Source organism: Neovison vison, chromosome 6 (assembly GCF_020171115.1).
Source record: "Neovison vison isolate M4711 chromosome 6, ASM_NN_V1, whole genome shotgun sequence".
Taxonomy (NCBI): Eukaryota; Metazoa; Chordata; class Mammalia; order Carnivora; family Mustelidae; genus Neogale; species Neogale vison.
In genome coordinates this window covers 96,686,116-96,698,600 of record NC_058096.1, presented here as the reverse complement: position 1 = coordinate 96,698,600, position 12,485 = coordinate 96,686,116, and the positions used below count along the sequence as shown (strand labels likewise).

The 12,485-nt window shown below is 33.8% G+C and overlaps 1 protein-coding gene across 1 annotated transcript in view; it reads right to left on the bottom strand.

Annotated features, from left to right (window-relative positions):
• The window catches only part of ECT2 (epithelial cell transforming 2), a 60,319-nt gene that overhangs the window by 32,387 nt on the left and 15,447 nt on the right, over positions 1 to 12,485 (bottom strand). Inside the window, 2 exon segments of the mRNA XM_044251807.1 lie at positions 4,041 to 4,160; positions 8,697 to 8,833. Of these exon segments, the coding sequence (XP_044107742.1) occupies positions 4,041 to 4,160; positions 8,697 to 8,833 (257 nt within the window).

Here is a 12,485-nt window from a genome sequence, read left to right as displayed (position 1 = left end):
AAAAACCAAGAACTAAGATTTAACCATTTAAAATTGCATTTGGGAGAAACAAAAGAAATCACCCCTCAGGATTGTTCTAAGTACTTAATAAGTATTAATTTAATCCTTTTAGATAGAAATTATTATCATCCTCATTTTTCAGAACAGGAAATTGAGACACTGAGAGGTTAAATAACTTGCCCAAGGCCACAGAACAAACCCTAGAGCCAGAATTTAAAACTAGCTAGTCAGTGTCAGAATCTACTACATTATATTGACCGAAGCATAGTCTTATTTACAAACTTCCTCTCTCTTTTGTTAGAACATACGATCTTGATCTCAGGGCTGAAGTTTAAGCTGCACATTGGGTGTAGAGATTACTTAAAAATAAAATCTTAAAAAAAAAAAATCCTTAACAGATTGTAGTGCTAAGTAAGCTATTATTAACTATATTTACGTATGTATTTAATATAAAGTACACAGAAAACTCAGAAAGCTGTGTTACAAAAGAGAAAAAAACTTACAGGTCTGGCAATCTAATCTAGTGGTACTTTTCTAAAGGGTAAAAAACTGGGGTCCCTGGGTGGTTCAGTCAGTTAAGAGTCTGCCTTCAGCTTCAGTTATGATCTCCTGGGATTGAGCCCTGCACTGGATGCCTTGCTCAGAGTGGGGTCTGCGTGCCCCTCTCCCTCTGTCCCTCCTGCTGGTCATGCTCTCTCTCAAATAAATAAATAAAATCTTAAAAAAATAAAGTGTAAAAAACTGTAAGAAGAGTGTATATACTTTTTTAAGAACATTGCTATCAGAAAGCAATATAATCTCTAGGCACTCTGAAAAATAATCTATTTCTGATGAACCTTGAATTCCTAATGTTTGTTGACTCAGCATTTCCGTCTTCATGAATGGTTACCTCGCAAACTATGTAATAAAGGAATGAAGGCTTAGAGAGATCAAGCAATTTGACTCAAATCACATAGTTGTGAACCAGTTCAAACTCAAGTAGTTTAGCTCCAGATTCCATTATTCCACTTGATCTACACAACAGTTCCTCTCCATTAGAAATGGGAGTCAAGACAGGCAGGTAGGTCCCTAAGAATATTATTCATAATGCCACCATTTCTTACAATGTTTCTGTCTGAAAATGCTTCACCCAATTTAGCACAGACACTGGGGTACATCTCATTCTCCTTGGCCAAACACATCAGGAATTCTCCATAGGATTCTCCCAGGTTTACCTCCTGGCCATTAAGAAAGAACTCTCTAGTTCCAAGACATAGAGCAGGCTCCAACAACCTGCTAGAAGAGGAGACTCTAAACAGATGGGACTAAAAGAGCTGAGCTTACTTCTTTTCATCTTTGTTAAGATTTCTTCTGTACTGTTATTATCTACTTTTTTAAATTTTTTTTTGTTTTGTTATTATCTACTTATATTTAAGCTGGATTTCTCTTTTACCTAGCTCACCGCACAATAAACCAAATTAGCAGACTTCCCAATACACACCTGTTCCTGAAACAAGCACCAGGATACTTTGAGACTTACATTAAATTAACAAAGGATAAACATATAAAGAAAAAGTATTCTATCCAATCCCTCCCCTTTCTCTTTTGTTTCATCATAGTTCCACACAAAAGCAGGCATTTGTATGTCAAGGATGAATGTTGATAAATTCTGAAAAGGAAATATTCACACATAGGAAAAGAGAGATGTTGATAACAACCTCAAAAATTCTCATCTTAAACTAAGTATCATCACTATATTATTTTGGAGTCAAATTAAGAATGAGGTTAAGTTGTTCATGTAATATCTAGATAAGGAAACACAGACTTCCAGTCTGATCTGCAACGTTTAAGAACAGCATGACCACCATTCAGCAAACATTTACTGACAGAAATCTAAGTGCCAGACACAGTGGTTGTAAACACGGTGAGCAAAACTAGTTTTAATTCTTTACAAAATGTCTAATATTAGTTTACTCAGCTTCTGAATTTAGATTATTAATATGAATTGCTATTGTTATTTATTGAATGCTCAGTTAAGTATCAAGCACTATGCTTAGTGTCTTCTAAATATGTAAAAAATAAAAAAAAATTCCACAACCCCCAATTCAGACACTTACTATCACCATTCTACAGATAAGAAAACTGACGCATTTCACTACCTGACTTCATGACCAAATATGCCTTATTCCACAGTCTACATCTGTAACCTCTATGTGATACCATAAAATACATACACACCAGTGCTTCTCAGGAATTCTGTATTAACAAGATAATATGAAAAACTTTACCAATTTAGGACACATTTACACAGTTTATTCCTTTACATACTAAAAGAGTATACCTACAGCATGATCAAGAAGCAATACACCATTAATAGCCAAGACATGAAACAATCCATCAACAGATGAATGGGTAAAGAAAATGTATGTGTATATAAAACTTAATATTACTCAACCACAAAAAAGAAAATCTTGCCATCTGCAACAATGATGAACTTTAAGGGCATTATACTAAGTGAATTAAGTAAGAGAAAGACAAACGCTGTATGATCTCAATTATATGTGGAATCTAAAAAAACCCAGACTAACTAAAGAAATAAATAAAACCAAACTCATAGACACAGAGAACATATTAGTGGTTGCCAGAGCCAGGATGGGGGGCAAGGGGGAGGCAAAATGGGCAAAGGTGGTCAGAAAATACAAAATTCCCAGTTATAAGGTAAGACTGACCTGGGGATATAACATACAGCATAATTATGGCTAATAATACTATGTTACATGTTTGGAAGTTACTATGAAAGTAGATCTTAAAAGTTCTCATCACAAAGAAAAAAGAATTTGTAACTATGTGTGGTGATAGATACTAACGAAATTTATTGTGGTGATCACTTCTTCACAGTATATACACATATCAAACCATTATGTCATATACTAAAACTAACACAATGTTATACCAATTATATCTCAAAAAAAAAAGCAAGATAGCATTAGGGTTTAAGAAAAGAAAACAGTCTTTGAAATCAGATAAATAAGAGTTCAAACCCTGAATGCAGCATTTATTAGATGACTTGACTTTGGAAATTTTATTTAATTTCCATGTGTAGCAGTTTTACATCTATAAAACGTAAACAATAATACCAACTTCTTGGTACTACTCAAATAGCTGTGGCAGTACTTGGTGGCTAGCTACATTTAAAAGAAGGGAAAAAACTGCTATGCATAAAAAAATAAGAAAATACAAAAAAACTTTTTAAATTTGGGTGATGAGATTATGGGTATTTTCTTTTCTTTCCTTTTTTTAAGACTTTTTATTTGTTTGTCAGAGAGAGAAGGAACAGAAGCAGGGGGAGTAGCAGGTAGAGGGAGAAGCAGGCTTCCTGCCCAGCAAGGAGCCCAAAGGGGGATTCTATAATTCAGATTGATCTTTTTATTGGAATATGGACTAAACATTAATATAGGGTGTCCTGAGGAGAAAACGGATCAATTTTGCTCTAGCACCTTTTAGGAAAAATAAGAGGAAAAAAGTTTAACTACTTTTAAGAGTTCAGCTAAACCGGCTCCCACATTACTTAACTATGAGAGACTGATAGCTATAAATCACGAACACTTCATCACAGGAAAAAAAATCATTAAAGAGATAGACAGCATTGTCTTATGTGGTTTTTGTATTTATTTGACCAGATATAGAGAAACAAACAAAATGGTCTCTAAGTCTTTTCCAGCTTCACAGTTTTTCAAACATTCCAAAGCAAAACAAAACATACAAACTAAGAGGAACAGTAGAAAAATAAGAAAATAAGCACTAGCAACCACATGTCTCTATAGAAAAGACTTGAGAAGGTTTAATCCCTTATTTTTAGAATTAAAAAAAGAATCAAAAAGCAGGCAAACAACAAATATTAATAAGGTACTGGAGCAAAGGGACATAAATGATTCAAAGGAATAAATAAGAGAATAAGAAGTTTTAGGTATAAACCTCATTTGGCCAATCAACAGTACCCGAGAAATTATATAAACACAATCCAAAAAGAATTACTTACCAACCTAACATATAAAATTTACCTTTATCTTCATGTGCACGTCAAAGATATCAGGGATACTACCAAAAATAGTCTTAATCTCTTCTGGTGCAAGGATAGGCCCACCACGTTGTCCTTCCTCTTCCAAAGGTACTTGAAATAACTAGATTTAAAAAAAAAAAAAAAAAAGACTAATTTAGATTGCGGGAAAAGGAAAAGAAAAAGTAATCATATAAATAGTGATAAGAGAGGAGATATTAAGAGGTGCCTGGGTGGCTCAGTTGGTTAAATGTCTCCCTTTGGTTCAGATATGATCCCAGGGTCCTGGGATGGAGCTCTACTCAGGCTCCCTTCTCAGCAGGGAGTTTGCTTCTCCCTCTGCCTCTCCTCCCTTCTACTCACCACTCCCCACCCCTGGCTTGTGCTCTCTCTCAAATAAACAGATAAAATCTTTAAAAAAAAATTTAAAAAGGGAAGAGATGTTAATGGAAAAGAAAGAACCAATTAAAAAAATACTTCTTAAATTTGAGAACTTTTTTCTTATAACATTTTCTATTTTATCCTATTTATTTATATATTTCTATGTGTATACACATTCCTTTAATAAAATGTTGTTAGAATCTAATAAAAGTTTATCACACAGTTCTACAAATCACTTAAATTGTTAGAAAACAAGAGTAATTTGTACTTTCTATTCAAGTTACTAAGGAAGACAATAAGCAATCAGTTTTTTCCAGACATGCACTTAATATAAGTACTAAATGTCTTGACATAGTAGTGTAGAAACCTGGTTTATAAATAGAAAAAAGACTGGATTTCAAATGAGAAGACCTGTTAATGTCTATATTGGTGCTTGTATCAATCTTAAAAAAAAAAAAGAAAAAGAAAAAACCTGTAACTAATAAGTGAGCTTAGCAAGGTCACAGCTCAGCATTCAGATATGCATGTTCTCACTCCCTCTCTCTCAACACACACACAGATCACATTCCTATAAACTAGTAATGTACAAATGAAAACCAAAATTCAAAAATCTGTTCACTTACAATAAAGAACTAAAATTAGTATAAATATAATAAAATACATACATCATGCTGAAAATTACAGAAAGTTGATCAAAGAAATCAAAGACCTAAATAAATAAGGACGTGGACCAAAAGATTCAACACAGCAAGAAATGTCTATTCTTCCCCAATTTGATTTATTGATCTAACCCGATGTCAATCAAAATTCCAGGACTTTTTGTAGATAAAGAAAACCTAATTCTAAAAATTTATATATAAAGGCAAAGGAACATCTTTGTATAAAGTTTCAGTATTCATGACTGTGATATTGGTGAATGGAAAAATATACAAGATTAATATAAAATAGAAAAATGTCCACAAACCAACACACACACAGATGACCAAGTAAAATTTGACAGATTCAATGGTGGAAGGCTTGGCATTCAACAAATGGTACTAAAACCCCATTTGCCCTAGGCAAAAAAATAAACTAAAAACGGATCATAGGAGGCACCTGGGTGGCTCAGTGGGTTAAAGTCTCTGCCTTCAGCTCAGGTCATGATCCCCGGGTCCTGGGATCGAGCCCCGCATCAGGCTCTCTGTCAGCAGGGAGCCTTCTTCCCCCTCTTTCTCTGTCTACTTGTGATCTCTGTCTGTCAAATAAATAAAATCTTTAAAAAAAAAAAAAATGGATCATAGTCCTAAGCAAAAAACCTAAAACTATGAAACATTTAGAAGAAAACATAAGGGAAAATATTATAATTTAGGCTTAGGTAAGAACTTTTAGATAAAAAATCAAATGCACGAACTATAAAAGAAAAAAAATTAATAATTAGACTTCACCAAAATTTAAAAGTTTTCAACCCAGAATAAAAAGACATGATAAGGGGGTGCCTGGGTGGCTCAGTTGTTGAGCATCTGGCTTCAGCTCAGGTCATGATCCCAGGGCCCTGGGATGGAGCCCCAAGTCAGGTTCTCTGCTCAGCAGGAAGCCTGCTTCTCCCTCCCCCACTCCCCCTGTTTGTATTCTCTGTCTCCCTGTCAAACAAATAAACAAAGTCTTAAAAAAAAAAAAAAAAAAGACATCCTAGAGACTAGGAAAAAATATCTGCAAATCACATATCTGACAAAGGACTAGTATTCAAAATATATAAAGAATTCTCAAAACTCAGGAAAGAAACAACTCAATTAAAAATGGGGAAAATCTTAAGCAGTTATTTTATCAAAAAAAGGTATAGAAAAGAGATGTTCAACATCATCAATCATTACAGAAATGAAAATTAAGGGCATAATAAGATACCATTACATACTTATCTATGTGGCTAAAACAAAAAGTACTGATAATATTGAAACTGGCTGGGATATGAACAACTGGAACTCCCACACACAGATGGTAAAAATGCAAAATCATAACCCCTCTGGGAAAGGGTATGACAGCTTCCTATAATGTTAAACATTACTTACCATATGATCAAACAATTCCACGTCCAGGTGTTTACTCAAGAGCAATGAAAATTTATGTTCACATAAAACCTATACATAAATGTTGATAACAGCTCTTTTTATAATCATCCAAACCAAAAATAACCCAAACGTCCTTTAAGGAATCACCAAATAAAAATGTGGTACATCCATACAGTGGTATACTCTTCAACAATAAAAAGGATCAAACTATTCACACAGACAAGTTAGAAGAACCTCAAAGGCTAAAAAATGCTGGTCCAATAGTTATATTAACTGTAATCCCATTCACAGGACATTCTCAAAAAATATAAAACTTTTTTTAGAAAGACAAAATTATAGTGATAAAGAAAAATCAGTGGTCACCAGGAGTTACAATGAGAAAAGGGTGTGACTTAGAAAAGAAAAGGAAGTACTGGGAGTTTGGGGGAGATAGAAATGTTCTGTATTCTTTTTTTTTTTTTTTTTTTTAAGATTTTATTTATTTATTTATTTGTCAGAGAGAGAGCGCGCACAAGCAGGCAGAGTGGCAGGCAGAGGCAGAGAGAGAAGCAGGCTCCTCACTGAGCAAGGAGCCGGATATGGGATTCGATCCCAGGACCCTGGGATCGTGACCTGAGCCAAAGGCAGTGGCTTAACCAACTGAGCCACCCAGGCATCCCAAATGTTCTGTATTCTGATTGTGGTAGAGGCTATACAAATTTTTTCATGTGTTAAAATTCATAGAACTGTACAAAGAAAGTCATTTCAACTGTATAATTTAAAAAGTAAAATTTTAAAAACTCAATTGACTATTCAAACTAAAAATAATAATGTATTATTGGGATCTTAATATATGTCAAGTTAAATGAAAGTCAATAGCACAAAGGGAAGGAGGAGATGAAGTAAAAAAAACAAAAAAGCTAAAGATAAAAGGAAAATACATTATAAACAGTATATAACTATATAAACATTATATAACTATAAACAGTGAGTTTATAGTAAGCATAGTGGTATGAGACCATCTACAGTCTAATAATTGCAAGGGCTTTTTTTTAAAAGGCATTTTAGTGAATTTAATTGATATGCAAATTAAATTCTGAAACCCAGTGCATTTACCATGGCCTGAAAGGATTTACAGTTCTGGGTAATAAATGCTACCAAAGTACATGAACAGTATATGCCAAGGGGATTTTCTGCTACTTGACTACATTTTGGCTGACTATAAAAACTTAACTCATCTAGAATGATTTCCCTTGAGGGAGAAGAGCAAAGCTGACTTAAACCAAGTAAAGTTCAATACAGCAGAGGGCCTCATAAACCCATGACTATGGCTAAACAAATTAACTGTGAAGAATAACCTCTCCATGAATACCAAGAAAGAAGTCTTTCCATTTCTTATCCATGCATTTTATCAACAGCGTAAGCAACTAAAGGCTATTATACTGAACACTAATGAGTTATATTAAGAATTCAAATAGAGGTCCATTAAAAATTAACCCCAATCAGAAATTCCCTATTATTTTTCTATTCAAAGACAAGTTTGATGGTATCAACTTTATTTTCCTGACAATCTCCTTTATAACCTAAAACAATCTATTCTCTCTGCAGATGCCAAAATAATATCCTAATAGTGTCTTTCAGAACCTTGAATTTCAGTTTATTCTTAGTATCTTCTTCAATCGCATCCTATAAGGATCCATTAGAATTCTTCTTTGGCAATAACTTCACAGTACATTTTAATGATTTGCAATGAGTTAACATTTATGACCAACCACTGCATACTCTAAGAAACTTGATACATGAAAGGATTACCAAAATAATTACATCCATATTGTTATGCTTCATTGTTATTGCTTTTCATATATTTGCCACAGTAAATAAAGCAATGACTCCTAGAATGTACACTTTCAGGAAAAGTTACCTACCATATCCATGTATAAATATAAATAAATGTAGTATCATGACAGGGAACTTGTGAAGTTCTGTATCAAATAAAACTTGGTCCCCTCTAGATCATCTGCAGAGGATCCTTCTCTTTTTAGTCACTATAGAAAAAGGTGTTATTTCTGTATGAATAAAAGCTACTATTGTAGTATGGCATTTCCCCAATACAGTTTTTTGTCATATATTTTCATTTTTATTACCTACGTTCAAATTCTATGCTTATATAATTTTCTTATAAGAAATATTATCTCTTAGATTTTTTTTTAGTTACAAACATTGGAACAGGGATCATTTTACAACCAAACTTTTACCTGAATAATTGTGGCCAATATATTTACATAATTACTTTCAGTCTGATAAAGTTCTTTTGCAACTTGCCATCTGGCTGACTGCTTCGAAGGAACCGGAGTGGAATTTTTAGAAGACTTAGTACAAGACTTTGGTGTTTCTAAAAGGTAAAAAGGAAGAAAAGATTTAATGAAAAACCAGATATAAGTACCAGACATTGTGCAGATTTAAGAATAAAAAAGAAGGAAGTATATCCACTCTTAGAAATACACCCATTAGCTTTTCATTAAAGTAAAATTTCCTCATAGGATAAGGCCAGAAAAAAATAATGGTCAAAAGTATCCATGACTCCAAATTGACAGACATTATACAAATAACTGGCCTGTACTCTTCAAAGATGTCAAAGTCATTAAAAACAAAGAAAGCTGAGGAAATATTCCAGATTATAAGAGACTAGTGAGAGATAACAACCTATGATCCTGGACTGGGCCCTAGACCAGAAAAAAGAATTTTTCTTTTCCTATAAAGGGTATTAGCTAAACAACTGATAAAAATTAAGTTAGTCATACTATTAATATCAACCTCCTAATTTACAATACCTCTACAGTAGCGGTACAAGAAATATCCCTCTATTTTGGGAGACACACATTTAAGTATTTAGAAGAAAAGGCACATCATATCTGCAATTTAGTTTCAAACAGTACAGATATAAAAAATACGTGTACATATAGAAAAAGAGAGAGAATGAATGAATGCTAAAGCAAACATGGCAGAATATTTCCATTTGGGAATTCTAAGTAGAGTACTAAAATCTCTGTACTATTTTTGCAGCTTTTTGCAATCTGAAATTATTTCAAAATAAAAAGCTCAAATAATAAAATAAAATGAAGAACAACTATATAAAAATATTTAAGTTTAAGAATAAAAAGGTTATGATGACATAGTAAGAGAAAATTTACATATATAGAGGAAGCCTTCCTCAACAACACACAACAAGATCAACTGCAAATTCTGTTAGTTTTCAACATAATATAAAACATCCAGTGCAACACAAAGTGCAAGGACACATTAGAATACTTTATATGTGTTTCAAAAAAATTAAATTTCATAAAAGCTGGAGATACACTTTCTTACTCTAGATATGGTTAAAGTACTTTAACATAATGTACAGAATCTCCTAATGGCAAGTTTTTAAATACAAAAACAAATGTATAACACACAATGACATGACAAAAACAATATAAAGACCCAGTATATCATTTTTACTCAATGATAATTTTAAATATTAAAACAATGATGCATACAATGGAGTCTGAATGCTTTTTTAAAGCTAACAGACCAAAAAACTTTCCCACGTGCCATGCATTATTTCAGACTATTCTCCAGACCCAAGAGCTTCTGCCATTATATGTCAAGAAGAAAAATCTGACATACATTGATTCAATTTAATTATTGTGTTCACACAGTGATCTACTAACTGGGGATTCTATATAGAGCACCTAATATATTAGTATAGTTGTCATGTCTACTTTCTTTAGTGATTCATTTCCTTCTCCATCCCCTAAACTGCATATTCAAAGCTTCAGTCCTTTATGATCAGCTCTTACCACCCCATGCCCAGTATGTCCATCACAATCATGGAACCAACAAGTTCTCAGACCTAAGTGTCTAATCATAATCTTTCCACCCAAGCACCAAATTCAATTCTTCCAAATACCCGCCGGACATTTGTACCTCAATTTAACCTGGACAGTCTCTAAAACTACACTATCTTCCTCCAAAATGTAGACTTCGTATTTTTGTCAAGGTAACATTTCTTCTATTTTAATACTCCGCTGTCATCTCTTATTCCCTTCCTGTCACTCCATTCCATCACTATCTCCATAGTGCTTCCTTCTTTCCTTTCCAACCATTAGCAACCCTGGTTTAGGGTTTTATCACCCTGTGGGCAAGCCACTGTAGATTACTTCAGGTCTAGCCATCTCTGAACAGTCTTCATTTTAATCATTCTTCAAAATAATCCACTACAAATTACCTACTCAACCAATTACTCTACTGCTCAATGTTTCTAAAGTTCATTATTAATGACAATACGAAGTTCAGACATACCAGTCTGATTTCAAAGTACTCTAATATTAGGCCCGAATTAACTTTTCCAATTTAATTATTACTCCTCCATACTCGAAGGCAAACTGACCTATTCATTATCCCTTAAAATGCAAGTTTGTATAGTATTATTTGTATTCTCACTCCCCTCATTGCTCAACTCCCCCTCAGTTTCCTGGGCCTTCTACAAGTTGACACTCAACTCCTTCCATGAACACTTACTGAGTACCTACTCTATACTAGGCATTGAAAACAAAGCAACGTAGTAGACAAGGTTTTTGTTCTCTTAAAGCTTACATTCTGGTGAAACAAATAAAAAATATAATTTCTAACAGTAACAACTATTGCTAAAAACAATCAGGTAATGGGTTAGTGAGAAGTGTTGGAACAGGGAGTTAACTTCGCAGAAAACACAAAAAGATTTCTTTAAGGCAAAGAGGGCAAGTATAAAGTTCCTTTGAATGTAATGGAAATATCCAAAAATAACAGAGATAGTGTGACTGAAGCTTAGAGTATTATTGGAGAGCATGATATTATCGTATGAGGTTGGACATATGTGGGAAGGATCATATAGGAACTTGAAAGCTATGATAATAAAGTCTTGGGAATGACTTCAAGCACAGGACTGGCATGATCTAATTTATATGTATTTTAGGACCTAAGTGCTGCATATAGAATGGCAAAAATGTGGGCACATGCTGACTCAGAACAGCATGCGACTCTTAATCTCAGGGTCATGAGTTCAAACCCCATGCTGGGTATAGACATTTCTTCAATAAATAAATTTTTTTAAAAAGGCAAAATGAATATAGAGAAACCATTTAGGAGACCAACATAATCATCAAAGAGAGATCCATTTTATAGAAAAGGCTGATAAAGGAAGAGTGGCAAAGGAAGAGTTGAGAGTGGTAGAGAGTATCAAAATCCAGAGTTTTAATTTGATTATGGTAGGTTTAAGATATGTACTAGACAAGGGCAAGTAAGTATTAAGTAAGCAGTTGGACAGGAAAGAAGACATATTGGAGAGTCAACAGCATATGAATGTTTCTAAAGCCACAGAATTCAATGAGACCACTTAGGGAGAATACAATAGAGAAGAAATGACTCAGGAACAACATTCAACAGAACTAGAGAAGTTAGGCAAAGAATGAGAAATGAGGTACAAAAGTTAAGAGAAAAAAAACTATATCCAGGAAGAAATCGCTATTCATGTGTTAAATGTTGCTGAATGTTACATAAAAACTGTCCGTCTTGGGGCACCTGCGTGGCTAAGCTGGTTAAGTGTCTGATGTCAGCTCAGATCATGATCTCAGGGTCCTGGGATTAAGCCCGACGTCAGCCTCTAGGCTCAGCAGGGCATATGCTTGTCCCTCTGCCTCTCCCCTGGCTCATGCTTTTTCTCAAATAAATAAATAAAATCTTTAAAAAACAAAAAAACAAAAAAACCTGTTAGTCTCCTCACCAAGAGCAATTTCATATAGTAAGGGCTTAAGTTCAATTGGAATGGGTTGAAAAAGACAATGAAAAGCAAGGAAATGACACAACAGATTAAGGCAATTCTTTGAAGAGTACTCATACTCATGTAAAAGACAAAAGAAAAACGGAATAATAAGTAGAGAGAGTCATGGGGTCAAGAGGTTTTGATTATTTCTTGAATCTAAAAAACAAGATATTTGTGTGAAGATTAAAAAATAAAAACACAGGGG